General features: G+C 35.7%; 1 protein-coding gene across 3 annotated transcripts; it reads right to left on the minus strand.

Annotated features, from left to right (window-relative positions):
- Positions 1 to 3220: 3220 nt before the first annotated feature.
- On the minus strand, positions 3221 to 27798 carry LOC112467534 (zinc finger protein 91-like). Of its 3 annotated transcripts, none has more exons than XM_025036212.1 (3): positions 27712 to 27798; positions 20554 to 20628; positions 3222 to 9002 (listed from the first exon to the last, which is right to left on the minus strand). In XM_025036212.1, the coding sequence occupies exons 2-3, from the start codon at positions 20596 to 20598 to the stop codon at positions 4086 to 4088; spliced, it is 4962 nt and encodes a 1653-aa protein (XP_024891980.1). In that variant the 5' UTR covers positions 20599 to 20628; positions 27712 to 27798; the 3' UTR covers positions 3222 to 4085. The 3 variants fall into 3 exon arrangements, with proteins under 3 accessions (XP_024891981.1, XP_024891980.1, XP_024891979.1); XM_025036211.1 differs by lacking the exon at positions 27712 to 27798 and adding an exon at positions 21078 to 21330; XM_025036213.1 differs by lacking the exons at positions 20554 to 20628; positions 27712 to 27798 and adding an exon at positions 12402 to 12642 and having other exon boundaries at positions 3221 to 9002.

The following is a 27798-nucleotide window of genomic DNA, read 5'->3' on the forward strand; positions in this document are numbered from 1 at the left end:
ACGAGAAATAAAAGTAGAGTAAAGGAGGACTGGCGTGTATTGCCTCGTGTGTAGTAGTCCCTTCTTATTTTACTTTTATTCTATCCGCATTTCGGTCTATCGCATCTAACATCTTTTACAATATTCTATACCATCGGCGGCTTATCATACATGAATCATCGGATGCTTTTATATAAATGCATTTTATAATTATCTTTATTAGCAAAGATTTTAGCATTCTGAAGAAGTAAATTTTTAAAGCTTTTAAATCCTTTCTTCAGAATTTAAGTATTACGAGATTTACGAAACATTGCTTGAGTAAAGTAGCGATGTACTTCGAGAAACAATTTAAATTTAAATTACACATCTTAATTCGAAAATGCTTGTTATAACAATGTAAAATTGAATAAACGGTACTACTTGAAACGGAATATCAGCATACACAGAGCCGATTTGTACGCCGTTTAAAATACCGCCCATCTCTGACGAAACTTGAAGCAAGCCGGGGAAAACTTTCCATACGTTTCTTGACAACCACAGACCCCTAACTAACTACTAATTTTAAACCAAGTCGAAGACAAGCACGGCCACTCTTGTACTTGGAATACTTCAGAGGAACCTGATGTTCGTTGACAAGAACGCAGTCTATTCAGGCTCCTAAATTTACTCGAGCACTTAGCGCTCGTTATTCTTGCAAACGAATATTTTTTTTTTTTTTTTCAATGTTACACATCGCCTTATTCGTAAGAAAACATCTCGAATTCATTTCTTTCGTTAATCCTAGTGAGAAAGTATTCTTCTCATCTTTATTTACATTTTTTGTGTTACATTTTTTCGAAATTAGCTTTAGACCCTCCTATTTTCCCACGCTTTTATCTCCTATTTTTATTTCCAAGTATATTAAACTATTTTTATTTCCAAGTATATTACTTAATTAAAATACTGGACTTAAATTATTTTTATTATTTCGTTAGCATATGTTTAAAAAATGTATGAAATATTGAAAGAATAGTCCATAATTCACATACCTGTATTGATTCTTCTCGATTCTTGAATTCTCGGCTCTCATTTTATGCGCTAAAAATTAATCGGTTGATCACATGACGAACTAATCTCCTAGTTTGTAGAGTAGTTTCTACAGTTCGCTTTCAAACGCTGACAAACAGATTGGTAAATAAATTGTAGCGCGACAAAGCCGCCATAATTACAATCGGCAAATCCCATTAGCATATACGAATCGGCCAATGATGTAAAGTTAATCACGAATGTTTATGATGCAAATTAAAAACTGGAATGAAAGCACCTGTATGTATTCTGCGTGATTGCGATTCAACCATGCGACTGTTTTTCGATGCACGTGTCAGACCGAAGTCGACCAACGCACGACAGATCCCAAATTGAAGTTAAAAGCAGATTACTGTAAGTCAAATAACATAGTCTATTACTATTGCCATTTTAGGAATTTATGTATTTGGAAAAATTGTTCTGTTATTTTAAAAAAAAGTGAATCAATATTGATTAATATTGTCACGCAATAAAATAATTGCAATCTACAAATTGGCACAATTACTTGTGTCCTTCTCGAAGAATTCAATTTGATACGTAGAAAGAGTGAGGAATAAATTCCCGGCCATCGGAAGCGGGTCCTTAAACCGTTATAAGACTTTTACGGCCGTTATGTCGAATATAGGCAACCTGGGGAGTAGTGAAAATCCATGTCAGTCGGGTCAGATAGTGTAATAAAATTCGCAGACCACGATATTCGGTCTCTTTTTTGCAACGCGCTTTATCCATAATTCCAGCTTAATTCACATAAATCAAGACGGATTAAAACAGAGATTCTGGATATCTAAGAAAATATATTTTTTCTTTATCGTCCATTTAAAATAGCTACGTTGCGCTAAAAAATCCTACTGCTGTACATTCTTTACAAACCCTGTCCTTTAAAGCTGCAGGTTGCAGAATGGATCAGCTTTTTTGTTCAATTAATAATTATGTTATATATTATATTATATATTATATATCAATTAATAAAAAGTTAAAAGATTTTAATTAAATTACTTATTTATATAAAAACATGTCTATGAAAATAACGTGGTTACACTTTGTGATTCAGGTATTTAAAAAATTTGTTTTCTTAGAAATTCGTCTTTATTTTTAAACAGGTTACATTAATTATGATCAATATATTCACTCAATAATTCAATTAATAATTATAACTACTAGTATATGAATTATTAAATCTAATATGTGTGTGTGTGTATAATATATATATTATGTGTGTGTTTGTGTGGATGCGTATGTAGGTATAAACTGCATCGGAGTATACATACATTCATACATACAATTAAATATATCCCAAATGTATTTTACACGCTTTACAATTTTCCATTATTAGACTTCAAATTATTAACTACACAGTAATAATTACCTACAAATCGCTATCCATATACAGAATGTTTCAGATTTCGATTCGCGTGACGAAGTGTCCGAAATTCGCGTCTTCAGGCGCAATACATAAAATAAATCATAAGTTCGAACAAATGAAAAATCAATGATAAAATACATGTTTATGCTCAATATGACAAATATATGTATGAAAACCTTTCTCAGATTTCAAGATTTTCATAAAATTCTTTATTATTAAACGCATTTTTATATCTGTTAAAAATCATCTGATACAAAAATAAACAAACATAATTTCTTACCACTAATTTCTTGCTCTGTTGTTGAAAGAATAGGAAATTAAAAAAAAAGAATCTTTCTAGTACATTAATGGCATTTATTAACCCTTTTAATGCTGAACATTTTTTACGAATAAATCGTGCGCGAAATATAGGTACTACTGCCTGTGTGTTGTACTTTTGTTTGATACTTTTGATTGCTATTATAGCCTAACGTAAAGATGCCTATAACGCTCGCAATGACCAATGCAGCAGACGTGTAAACTCATTCATAGCATTAAAAGGGTTAATATAACAAATGTCTATGATACATAAACTATGATTTAATAAATTTCGTGTAAATCTAATCATATTTTAAGTAGTAATCTAATAGTTATACATCTGCTAAACTAAAAAAATAGAAGAAATAGTGTAAGGAAAGAAAAGGGGAAAAAAGAAAATAGAAAGGAGAAAGGAGAAAATAGAGAAAGTAAGAAAAAAGAAAGATGAAGAAAGGAAGAAGAGAAACAGAAAAAAAATAGAAAGTAAAAAAAAGAAGGATGGAAAAGAGAAGAAAGGTGAAAAGAAAGACAGAGCTAAAACGTTATACAATACAATTACAAAGAATTATAATAAAATTCACAAATTGACAAATTCACGAATTTCAAGTTTTTATTAGTTTTTAATAGTAGATTTTTAATAGATACACTGATAAGCAAAATTTAATTGTGGGTACAATAGTATATTTACAATCCAAACATAAAAACCACAAATTTATAAAAGATTATTTATAAAAGAAGTCAGTAATTAATCTTACACACATCCTTGTATATAATAAAGTTTAAAAATATTAAGAAATAATAAGATTTTTAAAATTAAACTTTAGTCATATTTTTAATTTCAAGAATTATATTTGCCAACATAAATAATGAATGATAAATTTACAGTATTACATAATCAACATATTTAACTCAGCTTACAATAATAGTAATTAACGCAAGATTAATATAATATAAAATCCTAATGGGCGCTTATGATTTAAGATGGATATAAATATATTTAACGCTACTTATCAACCTTCTTACTATTCAAAAAGCTCCATACAAATTGATAATAACTAAGTTATCGCATAACTAACTTCTATCGCATTTGTTTGTAACTTAATTTTTTGTTTCATTAAATAATATAATAGTACGTATATTCATTTTGGTAAAACAATCGATGTAATTAATCAGTATTCGATACTAATTATATATTCACAATGAAACAAATAAGTTTCTTTTGTCATTCAAGTAGCTTTCTGCAACAAATTATCAAAGCTGAAATATTTTGTTATCGTTATTTAAGTATATTATAAATTGGCATATGCGTTATTAACTGAATTGCTGAAACTTGAACTTTTATGGTAAATCTAGTATCAAAATGGTTTGAGATTTGCGTAGTCTACAGTTTCAATGTAGAATCCGCAGATAAATTTTCAATGATCTTTGCAAAAGACCTCACTCTCAATTTACCAATTTTCTCATTCTGTCTTCCGTGATCGGGCGTGGCTGTTACTTCAGTTGCCTGTTGATCTGATGTATTCTTGATGTTAGCATCATCATCATCATTTACAGTAATTGTTTCAGGAACGTCATTTGCAGTAATTGTTTCAGGAACGTCATCTACAGTAATTGTTTCAGGAATGGTGCTTTTTCTATTGATGTTCGTCTTTTTTGCTAGAGGATTACGCTCGTTATTGATTTTTGTCTTTTCTTGAGAATGTGGGATATACACATAATACGTATGAGAATTTCTCAAGTGTTTTTTATACTTGGTCTCAATAGTGAAATTACATGGACACAATAAACATTCTATCACACCAACTTTCCTTTCTCGATTTCTCCTCTTTTCAATAATTCGGATGGCATCTGCATGAGCGTATTTCAGATGAGCGTGGAAAAACATCAAAGATGGGTATTCTAGCGGACATAACGGACATGAATAACCATGACAGTAACCGTTCACTGATTCAGATTTCTGATTTGTAATTTCATTGCTTTTGCATTTTTCTGGCATAACACGTCTGAATATAGGTGAAGGTTCAGTTAATAAAGGTTCTGGTTTGGATTTATTTGTTATACATCTATTCGCCAATAAAATTGATTTAGCTTCAAGTTTATTCATTGACCCAGATTTTAAAGACACGTCAGAACTTTTTTGAAGATCATTAGTTGATCCAGATGGTGGCACTAAAGTATTATCTTTGGATTCAGTATTTGTTACAATAGCTTTAGATATTGTTGCTCCAGTGGATAAAAGAACTGAAGTGTTGTTTCCAAATTTACTTGGTGCGACGGTCCTAAAAGTTGTTAGTCCAGTGGATAGAGAAACTAAAGTATTCGTTTTTGATTCTGTATTTGGTGCAATAGTACTAACTGTCGAAATATCTTTAGATTTGTTAATACATGGAATTGCAGGAATCGAAGTCTTCTCTGTAATTTTATTATTTTTCGAACGTGCAGCTTTCTTTAATAATTCGATAGTAGCTCTATCATACTTCTTTATCGTATTTTTAGCCGTAGTATTACCTAAGAGTTTATAGACAGGCCGTTGAATCATTGGTCTTTGAAGAAGTTGAGTTGAATTATCTTCAGATGTCGATGCTGATGACATCGATGCTACCGATGTTGCTGGATCAGCTTCAAGTAATTGTTTCTGAATGTCATCGTTATTAACAATGGGAAGAGTAAGTTTTAAAATAGCTCGTTTAGCTATCATATCATCCATATGAACATGTACAATATGTGTTTGGACAGTGTTAGCAGTGGGGAACTTCATGTTGCAGAACACGCAATTGTATTTAGTTTCCGTACATGTATCATTTTTAGATTTACGTGGATGCTCCGTTATCTTGGATGTAATGTTTGAAGATGACATCTGATCACAATTTTTCCAATTATCCTTATTATTATCAGTAATATTTGAATGAAAATGTTTCTCGTGACAGTTTAACGCAGTAACAGTTTCCAGAACTTCATCACAAACGTGGCACGCATGTCTATTATAAATATCACGATATAAGTGAGTTAATTTCCTATGTTGATCAAGTAAATGAATTGTTCTGCATCTTCTTTTACACTTGTCACATCTAAAATCGCCATCATTGGAGTAAAGTTCTCTGTGCTTTACCATATCATCCATGTCTATACATTTCAGTTGACAAATTTCGCAAGTATACTCGTTTGATAGCTGTTTATTTTGTTTTTGTTGGTCCGTTGAAGAATTTCCAATTTTCTCCTGGACGTTAGAATTTCTTTCTTCTTTTGCAGTCTCAACTAAATTCACTTCATTCGAATGAACGTGCATATTGTGCGAATAAAAATGATTCTCATGATTGAATCCCTCGTTGCATATTTCGCAGATATAACTATATGCCTTGCGTTTTTCTTCCGAATAATGTATAAGTTTGGTATGATGATTAAACATGTACAATCCCTGAAAGTTTTGCGCGCAAAGTGAACATGTGAATGTATGGTTTTTGTAATAGTACATCCGGTGTTCTACGTAACGATCATTAGTCTCAAATACTAAATTACAAACGTTACACATCTTGGTATGGATAACTGATGACTTATCGGATTTCTCTTGACTCACATTATAATTGCACGCGAGCGTGTTGAGCACTTGTTGACTATGTAAGTGCAATATATGAGGCCGAAGATCGTGTTTTTTTAGAAAACCTTGATTACAGAATACGCAATGAAAACTATAAGTCTGTGAAATCTGTTGTACATGCGCTGCAGAGATATGTGTCTGTAAAAGTCGTTTAGAACTGAATCCAGTGCCACACATTGGACAGATATCGGTACTAAAACTAAAGCTGCGTGTGTGTATCTCCAAATTCTTGGGATTGTGAAATTGCTTTCCACATATATCGCAGGGATAAGTCATAGTTCTTGTAGTGTCATCCAATTGCGTATTCGCAGTATTCTGATTACTAATTGCGGAATTGTTATTTTCTGAAAGCTTTTTAGAGTCTTGTGATTTGTTGACACTTTCGATTTTCTCCTCACTTAAGTTATTATTAACAAGAACGTTTCGATTAGCTTCATTAATTTCCGGTTCTTTTTCACTATGAAGCGATGTTTGATGTTCGTTTGATTTTTCTTCTACGCAGTCGCTATTTAAAGTTTCACTCGAATCATCTGGATTAATTATTTCATCACACGTGAGTATGATTTCATCGGTGTTCTGCCCGTGCTGTATCTCAGGAATGTCCTTCGGATGTGCACTTGCTTCTTCAGTAGATTCTTGCTGATCTTTTTCCATTTCTTCTTGTACTATGCAACAACTTTGATGTGCCTCTAAAGATGATTGTGACGAGAATTTTTGGTTACAATGTAGACACGTAAGAGATTTTTTTATCAAATCGCATTTTAACTCAATATCTATTGGATATTTATCGTCCTCTCTTTGAATGTACTTCAGACAGTGAACATTTAAGTGTTGCATCAGGGCTTCATAATCGGGTAATAACATGTAACAAATGCAACATTGATTTTGTTTAAATAGATGTTCAGATAAGTAATGCTGAAGTAATTTATGCTTCTGTGTATATCGCGCATCGCATATGCTTGACATGTATGCTATATGAGACGACTTAATATGTACGTGTCTGTCCAATCTTGAAGAAAATGTCTTTTTACAGACTTTACACAAAAAACAATTGTTATTATGTGTCTCGACGTCCAATTCTGTCTTTACTTTTATATTGGGAACAGATATTAAACGTTCCACAGAAACCTCTAAGTCCTTGAGCGCCATATTATTTCCTGCATCACTTTCTTCAACCAATGTAGAGTTGCATTGAGTAGTGAGAGAAGTGTTTTTCATGGTATCAATCGTAGAAATCTGATAAGAATTTCTTGGTCGTTCATCACATCTTGTTAAAGGAATTGTACACTCCTTGCAATTAAAACGAGCTCTAACAATTTTCAAATCTACTTCAGGATCTACCTTGTCTGCCTCATCAATAGCATTCTGTTTCCTTTTAAGTTCTATGTTAAATCGAGTCCTGTTTCTTCTCCTTATTCCTATATTTTGATCTATTTCCATGGAGAAATGTCCACCTAGAGATCGTAAACGGTAGGGTACCTCACGATCATATGAAATAGTGTTACTTCTTCGACTTTTGGTCAGGAGGTTCGGTCTTTTATCTTTGACAACCGTATCGGAAAGATTCTCCAGAAAAGATTTCATCATTTCAAAATCCGCATGTAATCTTACAAATGGCTTTTTAGGCGTTTCATGTTTTACAGTTGTTCGTTCCAGAGTGGAAGGTGTCGTTTGTTTTGGGAGATTATCTGATTTTGGAAAATCATTTTTCACAAAGTTCAATTTATTTGGACTGAGTTTAATATCGCGTTTCTTTTTGCAAAGTTCAAGGTATTCCGTTAATGTTGGTTGCCGTAATCTTTTAGTAGTTGGCGATATTTCATCATTGGGTGATTTATTAACGTTATTTGTAAGTGTAGTATTTATCTCCTCTGATTTAAAATTATCTTCTCTGAGATTATTCGAATATGATTCTCCATTTGCACCAGTTCTTAAAGTAGCATCTTCAGGAGGTGTATTTACGTTCTTGGATCTGGAAGTCTTGTGTTTTATTTCGTTATTACAATCTATTAATTCACCGTGTATATGAAACAAATGAGATTGTAATAATACTTTTTTGCGAAAAGTACGAGTGCAAAAATGACACTTGTATCTATATGTGTTTTTACACACATCAGGAAGACACACATGAGTCTGTAATAGTCCTTTTGTTACGTAATGTCTGTTACAAAATCTGCAGATGTTATTATCGCTATAACTAAAATATCGTAAATGGTATCCATAATTTCGACCAGAAGAGAACGTTCTAAAGCATACATTACACTCTGACGGCGTTTTACGCCGACGTTTTGATTTTCTTTTTGCCTTAACATTCTTCGTAGTTGTGCGTAACACATTAGTGTTTTTATTATTAGAGACTTCATTGGAACACTCTTGTTTGTTAAATTGTAATAAGGTGTTATGTATTTCTTCTTTCGGTTTCGCACTTGTATGCGCTATATTAACAGTCTTGTTTACATCATTTGAATGTACGGAATCATCATTCGACGAATGACCATTTTCTGTATTATTTATATCTGTGTTATTTATGTCTTTATACAAAGTATCCTTTTTAGGTAATGATGATTCGTCGCAATGATAGTCATGATCGATTAAACTAAAACAATTTCTAACTAACATCGAATCTTTGGTTGCATCGGTATTCGATGTCGTATCGGCTGGCTCTTCCTTAATCTTCGCCCCATCTTGAATTTCTATATCAAGCTGAAAAATATATAAATTAATTTTACTTTCTTAAATCTGCTTCAGGGCAATAAAATTTTCTAATCTTGAATCGCAGAAATAAAAAAAAAACTCCTTTCCTTCTATCCCATAAACTAATCAAACTTCTGTCGCCAACACCACATAATTGCGACCATAGACATAGTATATCTAAACCGAGTGTTGAGGAGTGGGGGTATAAATGCACATAGACTTCTGTGGTTTGCACATAAACTATATAAGAAGAAAAGTCCAAAAGTTCAAGCGGATAGTAGAGCCAACTAATATAGGCCCGAGGGACTGGCAACCTCAACGGGCCCGGTAGCGCCAAGACCTCCTCTTTTTCCACCATCTCCGTTATATCCGGGAAGGTGGAGGGTAATCCTTTATTAGAAGGAAGGTTCTTGGTGGCGTTCCCCAAAAATTCCAGAGACACGCGCACCCAGTATCCATTGCCAGATTCCCGACAAAAACCCCCGCAGGATTTAAAATACCTGCCTGGGATTGAACCCGGATCTCCGGAACATAAATCCAGCGTCCAGCATAGGTTTATATTGCACGCTACGGAGACCGTTCGTTCTCTCTCGTTCGAACGCGTACAAGTGAGAGAGAACGCCCATGCAAGCTAGAAAGAACGGTCTTTAAACAGAGTGCCTCTCTTGCTCCTATACCCCCACTCCTCAAATAAAGGCAAACGCTCAGTCTAGATATACCATGGTTGTGACACACTGCTATTTTCAATGTCACAAGTTCCTAGTGCGCATACACCTACGTGAAGTTAGCCGACAAAAATTATTAAACTTGATTATTTTTAACTTGTCTGAGTATATTTCGTTTGTAAATTGTTTGTGATAAATTGTGAGTCCGTTTTTAACATTTTTGATCAATTAGTTTTTTGTAATTAACAATTTTATTTTAGTCATAATGTCAGCAGACACTTTTTAGTAATAAACAGATTTTGTGATAACTGGTAATTAATAAAAAATCGTTTGTAATTTACAAATATACCAGTGTTACGTTTGTGAATTAATTAATTTCTTAATTATTTGCAAAATACGTTAATAACTGTACAGCGCATGCGCAAAGTGTACTCAGAGTTCCTGCACACAAAGAGCGCGTCGACGCGTGGCGTAGGTTGTGCCATGGACAATCTTCTCACCTTTCTGGAACTAGCGGAAGATTATTGGCCACGCGCCTATAAGCAGAAGTTCTCAGTAGTTTTAGAGCAGCTGTCATATCACGTTTGTTTACAATCTTTTAATATAATCAAAAGATTGTAAAAAGATATGACAGCTGCTCTAAAACTACTGACAAGGAAACGATCAGAAGTGTCACCGATTTTGATGGGCTTTGAACATGTTGTAGAGAATAAAAAAATATTAGACCCATTTTTTTTAGCTGGTTTTCTCAATGTTTAGAAGGTGAAACATCCCTTTGAAAAAAATCGGTATTTCCATTGTGAGAACCTCCTGCTCATAGAACGCGTGGCCAATAATCTCCCGCTAGTTCCGGAAAGGTGAGAAGTAATTAGCTACCGCACCAACTTCCGCCACGCGTAACCAGTGAAATATACTAACTGAATATACTAACTGAAACGCACGTTGCTATAGAAATCCACGGTAGGCGAGTGATATGAGAGAGAAGTCCCAAGTTCCTCTCTTCTTCTTGTCTAGCCCATAGCGTAGTCAAGAAGTGAGGATGAAGTACAAGCCGATCAAGAAGACCAAACAAGGACAGAGTGCTGCTCGAGACACCTTGGCATGCTCTCTCTCATATCGCATAGACAGGCCTAGCGCGCCTTCCAGTTAGTATTACAGTGCGCATAACGCATCGACACACTCTTTGTGTGCAGGAGCCCTGAGTAAACTTCGCGCATGCGCAGTACATTATTAACTAAACTTATTTTGTAAATAATTAGGAAATTTATTAATTCACAAACGGTACACTGATATATTTGTAAATCACAAACGATTTCCTATTAATTACAGTTATCAGTTATCACAAAATCTATTTATTACTAAAAAGTGTCGGCTGACATTAAGACTAAAATAAAACAGTTAATTACAAAAAAAAAACTAATTAATCACAAACGTTAAAAACGGACTCACAATTAATCACAAACTATTTACAAACGAAATATACTCAGAAAAGTTGAAAATAATCAAGTTTAATCATTTCTGTCGGCTAGTAGGTTGCGCATGCATCGGTTTGTACCATGGAGAAAATGGCTACACTCATTCGTCTTCTATAATCTAATTATCTTATTACTCAACTCAACTATTACTCAACTATTACTCAATCTATTACCTTATTACTCAATTCTGTATTACTTGTTTGTCATAAGGATTAATGTTATAGTTATTAATTAATGTTATTATTTAATTATTACAACTTTAAGTAAAATATCGAGGCTTCTTGTGTACAAATAACATCTTGTTTAACATTAATCGAGAATTATGATCGATAATGATTAATTCCTTTAATTTCTAAGTAGAACATAGGGCCTCCTAGGTTTCAATAATCGCTTTAAATTTGGATGTGCGGGTGATTAACCTACAGCAGTATCCTAACATAGTGGCAAATAGAGGGATACACATAACAGTTGCCAGCTATGTGTGAACTAACGATTTAATGTCTCTTTCAAAAGACAGACCAGATTCTCCGCACGAGAGGTCCTCCGTTAATTTCTCGTGGGGGGAGAGAGAATGTAATTTGGAATATTATGTAATCAAATAGACTCAAACCCGGTTCTTTGTGGTTACGAGTAATGCTTTATCACTAGAGCACACTGCCATCCTATAAAAAGTTATAATATAATTTAATAATAATACAGTATCCATTTACTTTATCACATCTCGTTCATAACATAATAATTATCTGCATTAGTTTATCAAAAGCATCCAAATTTAAATGCGTGTACAATTTCCCAAATGTTCACAAGTCATGTAATTTAGGATCATCTACATCAAAGGTGCCGACGCTGTATTGCAAGTGTTGCAACTGTGTAATAGCTAGACTGTGCTGGAACGCGCATAGCCTATCCCCCTCCATTTGATAAAATGGTCAGACTGTGCGTCATAGCGGACAAAGCTATCTCTTCCTTGCGTGTACTATCGAGATAGTTATCAAAAAACATTCTATTTTACTAACAATTAGTTTCTCATTCAATTTTACTTCTATAAGTTAAAAACATTTAAATTAACTTTAATTACAATTTTTAATTCTATAAAATTTTTTATGTTCTCTTGAAATTCAGTTTTATTTAACAAAACATTTTTTCAATATATTTTCGTAAAAATATTTTTAAAACTTAGTATAATAACTGTTAGCATATTAGTCACGTCATCAGCACATCTCAGATAGACAGAGAAAGCCTTATTCGCAAGCAATTATTGCACTCACGTAGCTGAGTAACTGTGGCCGAAGCAAAACAACGGCGTGCGCATTCCACTCTGTAGCTGATTTCAATGGTATAAAGTATAAACCAAGCCTGACTAACACGCGCTGAGCCACGGCCCCACTCGTGACTCTTTCTCCTACCTCGCACTCCTCGGAGCTCGGGCTCGGCTCCCCCCACTCTCCCACTCGACGCTTGTTCTTAACTTGTCTTAAGGTCCGCGCACAATGAAAAACATAAGAAACAAGGAACAGATATTAGTGATTAGGACTTAGGACTAAAGAATCAGGAATAAAGCTAACATTGATGCATGGCTTTCGATAAATTAAAAATGTATTGCCTGTGTTTTTCATTGTGCATCCAGTTTTATTCCTGTTCCTTAGTCCTAATATTTAATATCTGTTCTTTGTTCATTATAGTTTTCATTGTGCGGGGGCCTTTACGAGCATCGTGCGTTTTTTGAAATATCACTTACTGCTTCTACGTTACAACGCGTATGCAAAATGACATTATAATTTGCATTGTTGTCTGAAGAAGTCGCACAACACAAAGCGAGACATTATGATCAATACCATACTGCTTTAAGCGTTGTAAGTAAATAAGAACGTTTACGACACGACGCCGTACGGCATCAATCAAACTACATCGGTTGCTACGGAAAAACATGATAGTGGTGAAAGTCTGAAGCGGTAAGAGTGAGATCGATGGCTCTTTCGCTTCTGGTTAGACAGGCCTGATATAAATTAATAACATTAAAGAACCACTAACCGCTTACTAAACTACTTTTTTCAATTAAACGCAGCTAATATCAGAATCATCACAGATCTGGAAAATTAGGAAAACCAGGAAAAGGCATGTTAAATTGGTCAGGAAAAACCTAAAAAAAAATCAGGGAAATATATAAAAGCCTTGAATGTTAAACTTTGCTCACAATTTCCATAAATTGTCTTATTCTAAACAGTACTTATAATCTTTTAAATATCATATTTAATATTTATAGTCAAATGCGTTCAAAATTCACGCACTTTACAAGTCATTTCTTATGTGTTACTACGAGGAAGCACTTTTGAAACGCTCTTGCGTCCATTTCTTATTTCATGTTTCTCTACTTCTTCTCTTGCAATGGTAATCAACAAAATAATTAAAATTTACTTTTTATTCAGTACTTTTATTCAATCATCTTTTTTCCTCATAACTGTATTCTATTTTTCAATATTTATTTATTTTTTGTCGGCCTAACTTTGCATTCAGGATTATATTATGTTACTAAACTTGTAAATTTGTGTTGCTTCTAATAATATAACCTATTCCTGCAATCCTTGCTTCTAAATATCAAAATTTAAGATTACATGTTAGTCATAGAAAATTCTCTATTATCGAACTACAAAACATGGAAAAGTTAGGAAATCTCAAAATTCATTTTCTGTGACAATCCTAAATGTGTTTGACTGATTTTTTAAAAAGAATCCTGAAGTAACGATAATTCGGTTTTAACATAAATTTTTTTTATTGAGCGGTCTGATAGATCATGGCATACTTTCTTTGTAAACTTTTTGAATTTTTGCAATATCTTCAAAATTGAAGAAAATATAGTACACAAAAATGTGCTGTAACGTCATTTCTTATATAATTTCTTATATAAGAAATGACGTCATACCCTTTGAAGTTGCCGTCATCAAAGAAACTTTAGCAAGCTATAACTTTCTCAAATTCAGGTTTTTTTTTTAAATTCAAAAAGTACTAAAAATCGGCTTAGATTCTCTACGTTAATTATAAATACCGCTTAATAAAAAAAATTTTTAAACCGAATTATCAACATTTACAGCATCGAATTTTTTTCGAATTGGCTTTACTGAATTAAAAAATATAAAAACAAAATCTTTTATAAAAATATTTCTTATTAGACTTTTAAACTTAGCTTCAATGATTCAATGCTGTACTTTGATCTAATTCGAAACTCGAGACACTTTCGATTTTTACACATAAATTATATAACTTGTATATTAAGCGAACGTTTCCACGAACTAACAGCTCTAGGTACAAAAAATGTGACACCAAGTAGTATAATTAAATATAATTTTTTAACTTTTTAAATTCTTAGTCTTAAGTTTATCATCCCGCTCATTATTCTTGTACATAATATTTTAAACGTATGTAAATGGGTTTTTAATTCTGTAAAGCCAATCCGAAGAAAATTCGATACTGTAAATGTCGGTAAATTGCCGTCACTCCAGAATCCGGTAATTATGCAGTATAGGAGAGGCACCTCCGATGACCTTGACCTTGACATATGTTGTCAAGGTCACCCTCCTGAGTGACCCTCAGAAGGTTTTAGCCGTCGCTCGTTTTTTATTAAAAAGTTATTAACAAAAAAAAGTTTGGCGACCTCACACCGATTTTAATGACCTTGATATATGTTGTCAAGGTCATGACCCCGAGTGACCTTCAGAAGGTTTTAGCCATCGCTCGCTATTCGTTAAAAAGTTATTAACAAAAAAATTTCATGTTTGTGTGCAGTGCGTTATGAGAAAATGCTTCAGTGTGTAGAAAATACTTGCGAAGATAAATGTTCTTAGGAGTGGGTATATCGAGTCAGGTGATTGCTACAGGTAGTCAGACAAGGATAACATGGTACCCGTTCAACTATCTCTTTCATACAGCTTGATCGCTCAAGAACAAAGAAATGCTCTTTTCAGTATGGTTATAGTTCAATGCATTGGACTTAGAATATATATAACTGGATGGGAAATTGCCTATACCTCCCGTGGAACGAGCCTGTGTCCAACAGGAAAGTAAAATCCTAATCGCCTGCAATACGCATACGCAAAATCGTCGTTTCCATGGTTACATATATGTTCTAAGCGCGATCTTACCCTTCTCTTGCCAAACAGTAGATAACCATGGCAACGACGATATCTGCGTATGCGCATTGCAGGCGATTAGGACTTGCTACCTTTCTCACTCGCGTCAGGCCATATTGGATTAATAAAAACTGCTCAGTGGCGCCCCTCTTCAAGTGGCGTCCAGGACACGTGTCATATCTTAGATCAGGCTTTGTCAACTTTCGATTTCCGGAATCACATTTCTACCTTTCCATTCACGAAGAGTCAGGGAAAAGGGTTCCTGGATAAATCATGTCTGCTAAATTTCATTTAGCAAAGGAACCCCTTTTCTCCACTCTCTGTGAATGGAAAAAGAAAACGTCGTGACTTTGAAGCTCGAAGTTGATCAAACCTGCCTTAAAACATATACTCCTACATTTCTAGCTTCGTATCTTGCCTAAAATGGATCGGGCGCCAAAAGAGAGAGATGACATACCAGGATTTGATTGTTTTGCACAAATGAGAGAGAGAGAGAGAGAGAGAGAGAGAGAGAGGGAAAGGAAGAGAGAGAGAGGGAGAGGGAGGGAGGGAGAGAGAGAGATAGCGTACCGGACTTTGATTGTTTTGCGTAAGTGCGACGTGACTATAACATAACCTAAAAGAGATTCGAGTTAATAAAAATTGCAAATGCAACGCACCTTGTTCGACATTTGTGGGGTGGAGGAAGCTGTCTGCATCGTAATGTTTTTGTCAGGTTTCAATCATAGACCTAGGAAGAGATAGACGGAGCGTAAGCCTTTTTTTGGTAACGGGGGAGAAATCCTCATAGAATCCCCCGCCCCCGGGGAGGGGCGAATGGTTATGCCGGACTCTTACCGGCTAAAACCCCTTCTGTTCCTCTTGGCACTTATGTGAGGAGGCCCCGGGAATCACAGAATGTATAATGTCCATGGGCCCCCTCGTACGGAGCGTAAGCTTACAGGGTAGGTAAAAGCGCGGTGAGGGGAAATAGAGACCATCTCGACAAACTTTGGTAACGAATGTTTAACCTAGTAAACATTCGTACGCTCGGCAGCATACGAACAACACACGTAGTTGTCGCTTTGGTGTGTGTTGCGAGGATGTGGAGAGAATGCGCTAGCATGCACTGGTCTGGTAGCGTATCCCCTCCACATACTGGCAACACACATCAAAGCGACAACCAGTCGTGTGCTGTCCGTATGCTGTCGAGTGTCCAAATGTTTTTAAGTCTGACCGAAATTTGTCCAGAATGGTCTCTTTCCCCTCGCGTCGATTTCTGGACCCCTATTGCCCATAGTCTCACTTTACGCTCCGTCTATCTCTTCCTAGGTCTATGGTTTCAATCGATACTACCAATATAAGAGTATTACATATATGCCTTAGATAGGGTCAATCGGAATGGACTACCCCTCCGATTTGTATGAACCTTTGGAGATGGCTTCAAGAGATCATATTAAGGTCATATGTCAAGGTTCCATACGTAGGTTTTGAATGGTTTAAAAACTATAAACAAAAATATCACTGAAAGTAGTAAAAATCAGCAAAAAAAGACTTAACAGCTTAAATGATCTTGACCTTGACATATATTATCAAAGTTATGTGTTATGTCTTTAAAGTACTAAAGGAAGCTAATATGTGTGTATAGACAGTACACACGTAGACAAAGAAGAGGCTACGCCCCTCTCCCTGCAGCAGAGGTAGTGGAAACTTGCAAACCTATGTGGAACTGTACAATGATAAAAGTAGTTTTGCCCTAAAAGCAGAGGGCAGTGTGGAATGGATCTCGCTTCGCGTGGAAACTTGCAAACCTATGTGGAACCGTACAACAATGAAAGTAGTTTTGCTCCAAAAGCAGGGGAAAGGTAGACCTCGGTTCGCGTATAAACTTGCAATCCCATGTGGAACTGTATAACGATGAAAATAGTTTTGCTCTAAAAGCAGAGGACAGTGTGGAATGGATCTTGCTTCGTGTGGAAACTTGTAAACCCATGTGGAACCGTACAACGATGGAAGTAGTTTTGCCCCAAAAGCGGGGGGAGTGTGGAGTGAACCTAGCTTCGCGTGGAAACTTGCAAACCCATGTGAAACCATACAACGATAATAGTTTCACTTCAAAAGCAGAGGGGAGTGTGGAGTGGATCTCGCTTCGCGTGGAAACTTGCAAACCCATGTGGAACCGTACAACGATAAAAGTAGTTTTGCTCCAAAAGCAAGGGGAAGGTGGACCTCGGTTCGCGTGGAAACTTGCAAACCTATGTGGAACCGTAAAACGATAGAAGTAGTTTTGCCCCAAAAGCAGAGGGAAGTGCGGAGTAAACCTCGCTTCGTGTGATGCAAACCCATGTGGAACCGTACAACGATGAAAGTAGTTCCGCCCCAAAAGCAGGGGAAACGTTGAAAGTAAAAAAATTAAATTAAATTAAAAGTATTTAATTATATGCGGAACACGTTACAGATGCGCCATACCTGAGGTAGAACGCCGCACGCCTTGTTTACGATTGTCAGGCCAGAATCTAGAAAATTATAGATAGCCCAAAGATAGGACCTTGATAAATAACCTCTAGGTATCGTGACAATATCACCTGCAAAGGTTCATTCCAATCGGAGAAGTGACCCATTCGGAGCTACAGCCTAAACTAGTTCGTATTAACAACGAAAAATTAGTTTTCGTATCAGCGAAGACAATAATGGATCTTTCGATGGAATAAGCCTACTGGAGAAACCATTCTTAAAAAAGCATCAACAATAGTACCTCACGGGTGATGCAGAAAGCTATTGTTAAAACTGTAATTATTATTTATATATCACAAATATATTATTATAATACATTATAATACATAATACATATATAATAGATTACATGTATTACTATACATGTAATCTATTATACATGTATTATGTATTATAATCATATTTGTGATATATAAGTAATAATAAAAAATTTAGTTTAATTTTTTATGAAAATAAAAACTATTTAGCAAAAAAAATATTTTTATGACAATTTGGCAGATGGTACGATCCCTATTTCTCATATAGATACGTTCCTGAGGCACGGCGGCGTCACACGCGCGATCGGCGGCTCGGCCGTTGAGCCAGCGATGGGGGGGATAGGCGTCGGCCTCAAGGTGCTTTGGGAGCGTCGAGCGTCAAGCGTCAATACCCTTGCGTAGATGTATAAACATGCAAATCGCGCAGATTTCAGCATCAAGACGCTGAAATCTGCACGTTTGGACATCTGCGCAAGGGTGCTGCGCGCGTGTTTGACGCTTGACGCTCAACGCTCGATGCTACATAATGGCGCTCGATGCTACATAATGGCGCCTTCAGAAATCGGCCTGAAAAGGGCACCTAATTCCAAGCCCTGGTCTGTGCATAGTTCTGACACTGAGCGTCAATATCTTTGATGTAGATTATCTCAAATTATATGACCTGTCGCCATTTTGGAAATTGTGCGTGCGCTTAAATTTAGATGTTTCTCATAAACTATAAAAATAATTATTATGTTGTAAATAAGATGAAAGTAAGTGGATGCTATTTATTCATTATAAAATTTATTCTTATTGTAGTAATTATAAAATTATTATTATGTATCGACCTATAGTATGGAAGCGCGACGCAAATCGAAAATGTTTCTCAATGTGCAGGAAGAACAGTATGCGATTACGACCAATATCTGTCTTTTTCTAGTCAGAGCCATAACATCTGTTTGCAAAGCCTTGTGCAAATCATGTTTTTCAGTGAAAATTAAATAAGTAATAATAACATGTTTATTTAATGCAAAAGTATGTTTTTATTTAATTTTTAACATTTTTTTTCTCTTAAATTTTTTGTCGCAGAATCAGCGAAGAAAACGAACATTGGCAGTTACGTTCCTGAGTGACTGAAAATTAGACCAATCAGATGCACAGATAGAGATAGAGATGATGTGCGACTATTTGCTCACTCATATTTGAGGACCGGATTCATATACGAGTAAAATAGAGATCGCACAGTTTATACTATAGGTCGATGTTATTATGTTATTATTAGATTACTATAACATTACATTTTATTACATTCTCAACTTGTAACTTCCTTATCATTTGAATGAGTTACAATGTTGCAATGGTAAAGTAGGAATCTCAAGTTATTTCACGTTTCCTACTATACCGACTATTGCAAATCACTTTGTAGCTAAATGGGTGCTTTCCAGTTAACGACACAGGTCGACACAAGCGTCACTCAATCTTTCTTACTAGGGTGTGTCCCACTTATCGCTCGCAACGCTCGTGGAATCATTTCATCCTTGTTGTTTGTCAAAGAGCGAAATGATGCTCGCGAGCATTGTGAGCGATAAATAGAACGCAGCTTAGATGTTGAAAAAAGATAGAATGGAGCTTGTGTCGACTTGTGTCGCTAAAGAAAAAGCACCTAATCCTAGCATAAAGAATTGAGATAATGGAATTGAACAAACTGAATAATCAAATAGAAGAACAATCTGATTAATAGATCTATACATTATTCACACAGATAATGTATATCTAATGTATTGTATTTTTCTGAATGCAGCCACTGTTGTACATATTATTATACATATATTGTATCATGTTATTCACATAACGTATTGATTAAAACCTTGTGGTCTAAAATCTAGCTTTACATTTGGACAATTGGCAACTACACTATCTGTCATGTTATCAACCACAATTGCCAGATCACTTTAATGGGTTACTTGAATAGATAGCTAATAAGATTACAATATAATTCAAAGTATTCTTAAGGTGCTCTCATACAATCTGCTTCACTATATTTGGCGTGAGACACGATGTCTCTTGATAATAATAAAAATACTAATAAAACGACTTTAAGTAGCAAAATACTTCAACAACGTAGATAAAGTAAAATAGTTCAAGATGACGTTCAAAGGATAAGAGACAACTTTAAAAAGTAAAAACTATATATGTATGGTTATAGTTTGAAACATGTTAAATATGTCATGTGTACCACATTTTGTAATAAAAATTAAATTTATGTTTATCTGCATTGAATAATATAGTAAGACAGAATTTCTTACTTAAAAACATGACATTAAAATGAGTATTAACATAATATAATATAACAAACTGGCTTTTTTCGATTTATATATTTTATACATAATTAAATTTCGAAAGAAAGATTAAATAAGTCCAAAACATTTGCATGTATAACTGACACCAAGAAATACCTAACCAAATAACTAAATGTAAAATATAAATGAAGTCTTAAATCCTATATATATAACCTAAAGTTCTCTTGTTAATCTTACGTATATAATTATAAATAAGTATCTACTTACTGTATGGATGACCACAGCTCTTTCATATAATTGAACTCGAGCCATATCGAGATGTCACCAGCACACTTATTTCTTCTATAACATATTAAATTATAGATTATATTATATTAAAATAATTCAAGAGCAATATTTTCAAGCATTTGTGAAAAAAAATAACTTAAGGTAAAAAGGTTAACACATTATCTATGTAAACATTATGCATTAGCATTACGTATATGTTTCATCAAAAAAGATTAACAGACTTTCTAATATAGAAGCGCATAATCAATCTAAGTACACAATAATACATAAATGCACACTACAATAAAATCTATATGATAATTAAATAGAATGTTATAGAAATATATTAATGCGTTAAATTCAATATAACTTTCAAGGTCTTGTGCTTGGAAAGAACAAATGTTTGATGAAAACAAATGTTTTCATCAAGAAATATGTACAAAAGAGTTATACATAACATAATCAAATTTATATATTTGAAATAAAATAATAATGTTCATCTTAGAGCATCGACATTGTCGTACCTGAATGCGAGTGTATTGAACCATTGAACAGAACGTTTATGTAAAACTAGTATTCATATTACTTTAAGATCACTGATCGCACTGCTTGCGATTACATGTTTTCGCAATAGCACAACATTGTCTCGTACGGAACCCGAATTGGTCACCGCACAAATCACAAGTAATTCGTAATTCTCTCGCAACGGACTGCAACGGACTCGACCAGCTCGACCTGACCTTACTTGACTGCGATCACCGAACTACAGCTGTTACACAAAATGGCGGCGATGCTGACGCATGAGACTGAGACGCATCTGGTATGTATATGCGTAGTCCGTAGTTGACTCGGTCGGTCATATCGAATAGGCGATATATCGAGAGAACACTCGATGTTCATATATATCGATAAAAAATAATGATAAATTGATTCTTAGAAACTTCAAAAATAATTGAACAGTTTTTATTTACTGAAATATAATATTATATTTATTTTTATTACATATGGCATAATTATCTTTCTCATCATTGATTATGGAAAACAAAAATACAAGAATTTTTATTTTTAATGTAAAAAACTTTAATATATTATTATTATTGATTGATTATCATAAAATCGTACAGAATATTTTCAAAAATAAGAAACATTTGCTAAAATTCTTTCGCTATCTCCACACCCGGATTGCACTAGTATGAAATTAATTTTATTCGCATCATTATTTCATCAGATTGAGGTAAGACCACTCTCTCAATTTCTAGTGAGGACAACAACACCATCGGGTATTAAATTTTCACAAATACAATCCGGCACAACGGCACGAAATCATTAACGATAAGAGCATTAGTACCTATTTATCAGCCGCAGAAGTCCTGGAATAAAGTTCTCCACAAGTACAAGCTGTAAGCAGTGTAAAACGCTATTCAAATATTCTCTTAAATTATGTAGCTTTACTAGGTAGCGATGTAATGGATGTCGAGGATAGAGACTGACGGAAACGAGAGAGACATAGTTGGATCCCGTGGCGTGTAGAAGCTTCTCATAAAGGATTTAAGGTAGCGCATTAAATTCAATCCCATTTCGTTCTCTCCGAACTGATACTCGTGTATTTGTGCCGGATTAAACCACAATTTTGCATTACACGTTTTGACTATGTAATGGAGAAGTACAGTATCCATTTAATTTGGAGTTTAATACGGAATATATTTAAAACACTTAACTTATGGGATCTCTTCCCTAATAGGAAAAGATTTATAAAATTATACGATGAAATCTCTGGATGAAATTGGGAATGCTGCATTTATGTCTCAATATTTGCAATACTTATAAAAATTTAAAATATTGATAAATATTGATAAATATTTGCACAATTTGTTTCTAAATAGTGTTTCAGCAAAATAGCGTTATGGCGAATTATTTTAACAGAATATTTGCAAAATTAAATTTGGAAAAAGATTGCGTATTAAGAGTCGGCAGGAGACCCAGGCAAACTCAGATGCACTCAGGTGCACTTTATGCACTAAGTGCACGTTAAACTACACTTTACTCCGCATTTTATTTATTATAAATTTTTAAGAGCCAAAATGCAAAATCGGGCTCTTTACCTCCCTGCATTATTATATAAAAATCTATCACTAATCTATGTAACTTATTTTATGAGAAATATCGATATTACGAATTACGGATTCGTAATATCCATATTTCTCATAAAATAAGTTACATAGATTCGTGAATTTTTTTTCATATACTCTTTATATAATAATGCAGGGAGGTAAAGAACCCAATTTTGCATTTTGGCTCTTAAAAATTTATAATAAATAAAATACGGACTCGCAGCGAGTCGCAGCTAAGCCAACCCGACAGAGGTCTCCACCGTGTCTCCTGCCGACCCTTAATTGCAAAATATATTTGAGTTATATCCTCCTGTATTACGTAACATATTCTGTGTTTCTGGGTCGCCGCTAGATGGCATCCTTTCTCGTATGTAAAAATGGACAAAGGGCGGATGGGGTACGATAACGCGGGACGGGAGAGTTACGTCTACACTCGACAAACTTCGGCTAGACTCGGAAACATTCGGAGGATTGATTTATTTCTGCGCACGTGCGGTGCGGCATGCAGGCGACACGTGAACTTCACGTCATGAAGGCGAGAATAGGCAAGAAACGTGAAAGTCGTGAAGCGTTAGAGCCTGTTCACACGAGGCGTTTCTGCCGCGCGGTTGCCGCGCGCTGTCGCGTGGCGAGGTGCGACAACGCGCGACAGCGAGTGTCCTATGGATCTAAAATACCGCAAAGCGTATCGCAGACGCTTGGTTTAGCGGTCTTAAGCCCGGTTTTCACACGCAATGATTAGTGGCGTCAACTGACTGGCATTCATTGGCGCCAGAACCGACTAGCAAACTCACAAGTATTTACACAGTAATTGGCGTATAATATGAAAAATATTTAACATTTATTAAACACACAGTAAATGACAGCAAGCATATAACCTCAGAATTTGAGGTTACATGCTTTGGCCAATAGCCGCCAGTAAACGCCACATTACTAGCGCCAGTTTGTATCAAGTGTTTACACTTGCATTTTTACTGGCGTTAGTCGACTGGCGCGGCCTGGCGCCACCAATCATTGCATGTGAAAACCGGCCTTTATGCTATGTATATGCAGCCTATGCAATTTTGTGTGCGAGACCCTTTAGGTCCAAAGCACAAAGATTGTCGTAACCGTTTAGTCCCGGTCTACAATAGGTGTTTTAAAGCCCTAAGCCCTAAAAAATTGACCAATCACAGTCAATTATTTTCCTCAAATTCAACTATGATTGAACAATTTCTTAAGGCTTAGGGCTTAAAACACCTATTGTAGATGGGCATTTACTTATCGTAAGTCGTAAGTCGATATCGGAAATCAATGCACAAGGATTGACGACGCGTATCCATCGCGTCGCATCACGCGACGGATACGACATACGCTAACGTCAATCCTTGTGCGTTACTTACGTCCACGACTATATCGACTGTCGTATATCGCTACGCCATGTTATGTGCTTTGGCCCTTAGCCGTTAGCTTTTGCTGTTAACGTGAAAAGAAGAAGTAAAAGAAGAAGCCGTTAGCACAGTATAAGTACATACAGTAGTGACACTGAGTCCGCACCTTTGATGTAATGGGTCCCAGGTCACATGACTCGCCGCCATCTTCCTGGGCTTATGAACGCTTTAGAGAGAACGAGAGAGAGTATCTCTCTTCTTGTCTTACATACAGGCTGCCATATTCCTGGTAGGATAAACCGATGGATGCGCACTGAAAATTGAGTACCACTAAACAAGTTCAGTGTCTCTACTGTGTATACTTATACTATGCCGTTAGCTTTTATGCAGCAATAAGTGATCATATGTGCTCCATTGTGCGCAAGCGTTATGTCTACGACTACGGCTTTGGGCCGGTTCTACATTGGTCGAATCGTAACGTCGTAAGTCGCAAGTCGTAAGTCGTAAGTCGTAAGAAATTGACCAATTAATGACCATCTACAAGGGTGTTTTAAGCCCTAAGCCCTAAGAAATTGACTAATCACAGTCAATTATTCTCCTCAAATTCAATTTGTGATTGAACAATTTCTTAAGGCTTAGGGCTTAAAACACCTATTGTAGATAGACACTTACAGTCGAATGTGAGAAGAATAATCAACTGTACCTATATTGTACGGATACCCGCATCGCATGGATACCTAACCCAAATTATCCCTGGGTAGCCGCGGAACCGGTCCAGATCTGTATACAACGGGTAATGGGAGAGCAGGCGGATCCTCGGATACCCGGGTATTCCGAACTCTAGCTCGACGGACACTTATGGCTAAGGGCCGGTTGTTCCAACCTATTGGTAAGCTATCTGATAGTTAAATCACACATGTCTATCTTTGTCCAATGTAAAGGATAAACAAAGACATACATATGATTTAACTATTAGGTAGTTTACCAACGGGCTGGAACAACCAGCCCTAAGTCGGCTAGGATTTCTTGGGGTTAGCTATATATATCTTTCTCTCTCACACTTCCGGTTACGCCCCAAGCGACGGAGCTAATCATAGATCGATAACGGTTTGTCTGATCTCTGGTTAAGGATCTCTACCCTCCACATGTTGCAAGCCAGACTGCAAACGGAATAACATGCTCTAAATGTTCCCGAATCTAAACCTTTGTGTCCACGATGCTAGAAATCGCTTCGAGATCTTGGACGGAAAAAGAATTAACCAATTGCATTAGTCAATTGCTGAATTGTTTAAATATGATTGGTCAATTTTTTCTCCGTCCAAGGTCTCAAAGCGATTTCTAGTATTGTGGACACAAGGCTTTCAAGGTTTGTCGAGTTCGCCTTCGAGTTATTTCCCTTTATCACGTTATCACGTACCCCGCAGGCTTAAGGTCCGGTCTACAATGAGTCGTATGTCGGAGTCGAATGTCGTAACGTAGCCGATGGTCCAATGAGAAAAATTCGTTTCCGAAAAAGAAATTCTCTCATTGGACCATTGGCTACGTTGCGACATCCGACTCCGACATACGACTTATTGTAGACCGGGCCTAAGGCCTTAGCACACAAACTTAAGCACTTGGTACACGAACTTTAGAAAAACTTAAGCAGTAAGACTAAAGGTCTCCGCACACAAATTGCCGTAGCAGTAACGTAAGAATTGTACTTACGTTACTGCTACGGCAATTTGTGTGCAAGGGCTCATAACTACAGTTACGCAGGTATACTATATAGTAAAAAAGCTGCGCAACGACAATATAACGATAACGATACTGGATAACGAGTTACAGAATCGCGGCCCAGAGACTCTAATGTACGCGGTACGGGAGCCATCTCCTCCACATACTACCAAGGGTCGTTTCTGGCATTATTAGGGTGACTATGGCCGGTATTTCTAGGCTGCGGTCCACTTGACACTACAAATGCTTCAAAGCATTCCTCTTCTCCTTTCTTTCAATGAAGAAAGAAAGAGAAGAACGCTTCAAACCATTTGTAGCGTCAAGTGGACCGCAGCCACAGTCAGATCTTATATATAAGATCGTCTTATATAAGTTCATCTTTAGATACTTCGTAGCCAATAAAACGAGTCGTACAGCATCTAAAGATAAACTTAAGACAATCTTAAATATAAGATCTAACTATGAATGCCGGTCTATGTGGTGAGTACTTTCTTAGCCCTTAGACATTGGATGCTTTTAAAAACACTCCATACAAAGTGATGTGTAAGAACCGTTAAGGACCGTCTACAATAGCCGTAAAAGTATGCAGTAAGACATAAGCAGTAAGCTATTGACTAATGGAATTTTTACAATTCAAGAATAATTGACTGTGGTTGGTCAATAGCTTACTGCTTACATCTTACTGCATTCTCTTACGGCTATTGTAGACGGTCCTTTAGATTTATAGCAGAATATTAGCAAAGTTTGTAGAATAGATCAAAATAGCTGGATAGTGGCAGTATTGAAATTAATGAACGTTAAAACCTGGATGAAGAGAAACTATCTGCAAGACAGCTCTTTCTGTGTTCTCTCTTAGCTTTCACGGTGTTTGATATAGCTAACAGTTACACAGGGAACTTAATGAAAGAGGGATTCTATCATCGACATGTATTCAGTGATGGTGATAGCGACAGCTACTGTTACGCGTGACCGCTTGAGATATAAAGGGCTGGTGCTATACAAATTTAGTTCTTACAGGAAATCCTGTCCGAATTTGTATTTGAAAGACATGGGAATACCAGTGACCCGCGATTTTAAGAAAGTATATAAGATTTGTTTTTTCCAGTCACAAAAAAATGGCAAAAGCACAAGGTGCCATTGTTTTGAAATATCTAATACATATATAACTCTAGAACAGATAAAATCACCGAATCTGGTGTAGGTATAATAGATCATGGAATCTGGGACCTCCCATGTCGAGTAGTGGATGCCGATTTTTATAAATAAATCCTTTCACTTAGAAAATATGCCACGGTGTTCCAATTGGAGATAGGAAATGCGCATAATACTTCGAATCGATATTGATTTGACATAGAAAACATTTTGTCAAAAAACATATCAATTTAAGAATCGATTTCGATTCAGTCGTGTGCATAATTTTGAATACTTAAATTGTCGATGCTAAAAAATTCACCTTTTTTCCCCCCGATTCCAATGTCGAGACACGGTACCAAGTACACGCGAAGCGAGACCGCACCGTGACTCACGCGACGCGACGAATTGCGAGTACTCGAGATATTGAGATCTCAATAACGAGTGAACGGATAAGTTCTAACAAGTAGGCTTGATCGATAGCTTAGGGTCGATTTATAAAGAAGTGTTTTTATTTTTCCCTTACGTGCCCTACGAGCGGAGATATTGCAACGCAAAGTCCAAATGTGAAATTTTTTTTATTAAGATACGTCGTCGTCTCTCACTCAATCAAAGAAACGTAATACCGATATACTTGTGAAATTATCGGTGATATTTTAGAAATCATGACAGACCTCTTAGTTGAAATACATTAAAACATACAAAACATCATGTACTTTTGCGACCGCCAACCAGCAAGTTAACCTCAACTTTATAGACAAACACAACTGTATTTTATAATAAAATATCGACTAAAATATTTCACACAAAGCAACATAAATCATACTTACAGGTTTCTAATCACTTTCCATGGCATGAGACTGGATAGAAAATAGAAATCGTCAAACAGATACTCTTTCAGTCACTTCTTATTCAGG

Source organism: Temnothorax curvispinosus, unplaced genomic scaffold, assembly GCF_003070985.1.
Source record: "Temnothorax curvispinosus isolate PA1 unplaced genomic scaffold, ASM307098v1 QBEX01017496.1, whole genome shotgun sequence".
NCBI classification, from domain to species: Eukaryota; Metazoa; Arthropoda; class Insecta; order Hymenoptera; family Formicidae; genus Temnothorax; species Temnothorax curvispinosus.

Bases quoted from the DNA above. Each gene is read 5' to 3' on its own strand.
- LOC112467534 (XM_025036212.1), bottom strand. From the start codon at position 20,598: ATGGCTCGAGTTCAATTATATGAAAGAGCTGTGGTCATCCATACA. The intron at 9,003-20,553 runs GTAAGTAGATAC...TATATTTTTCAG, and splicing joins GAGCTGTGGTCATCCATACA to CTTGATATAGAAATTCAAGA.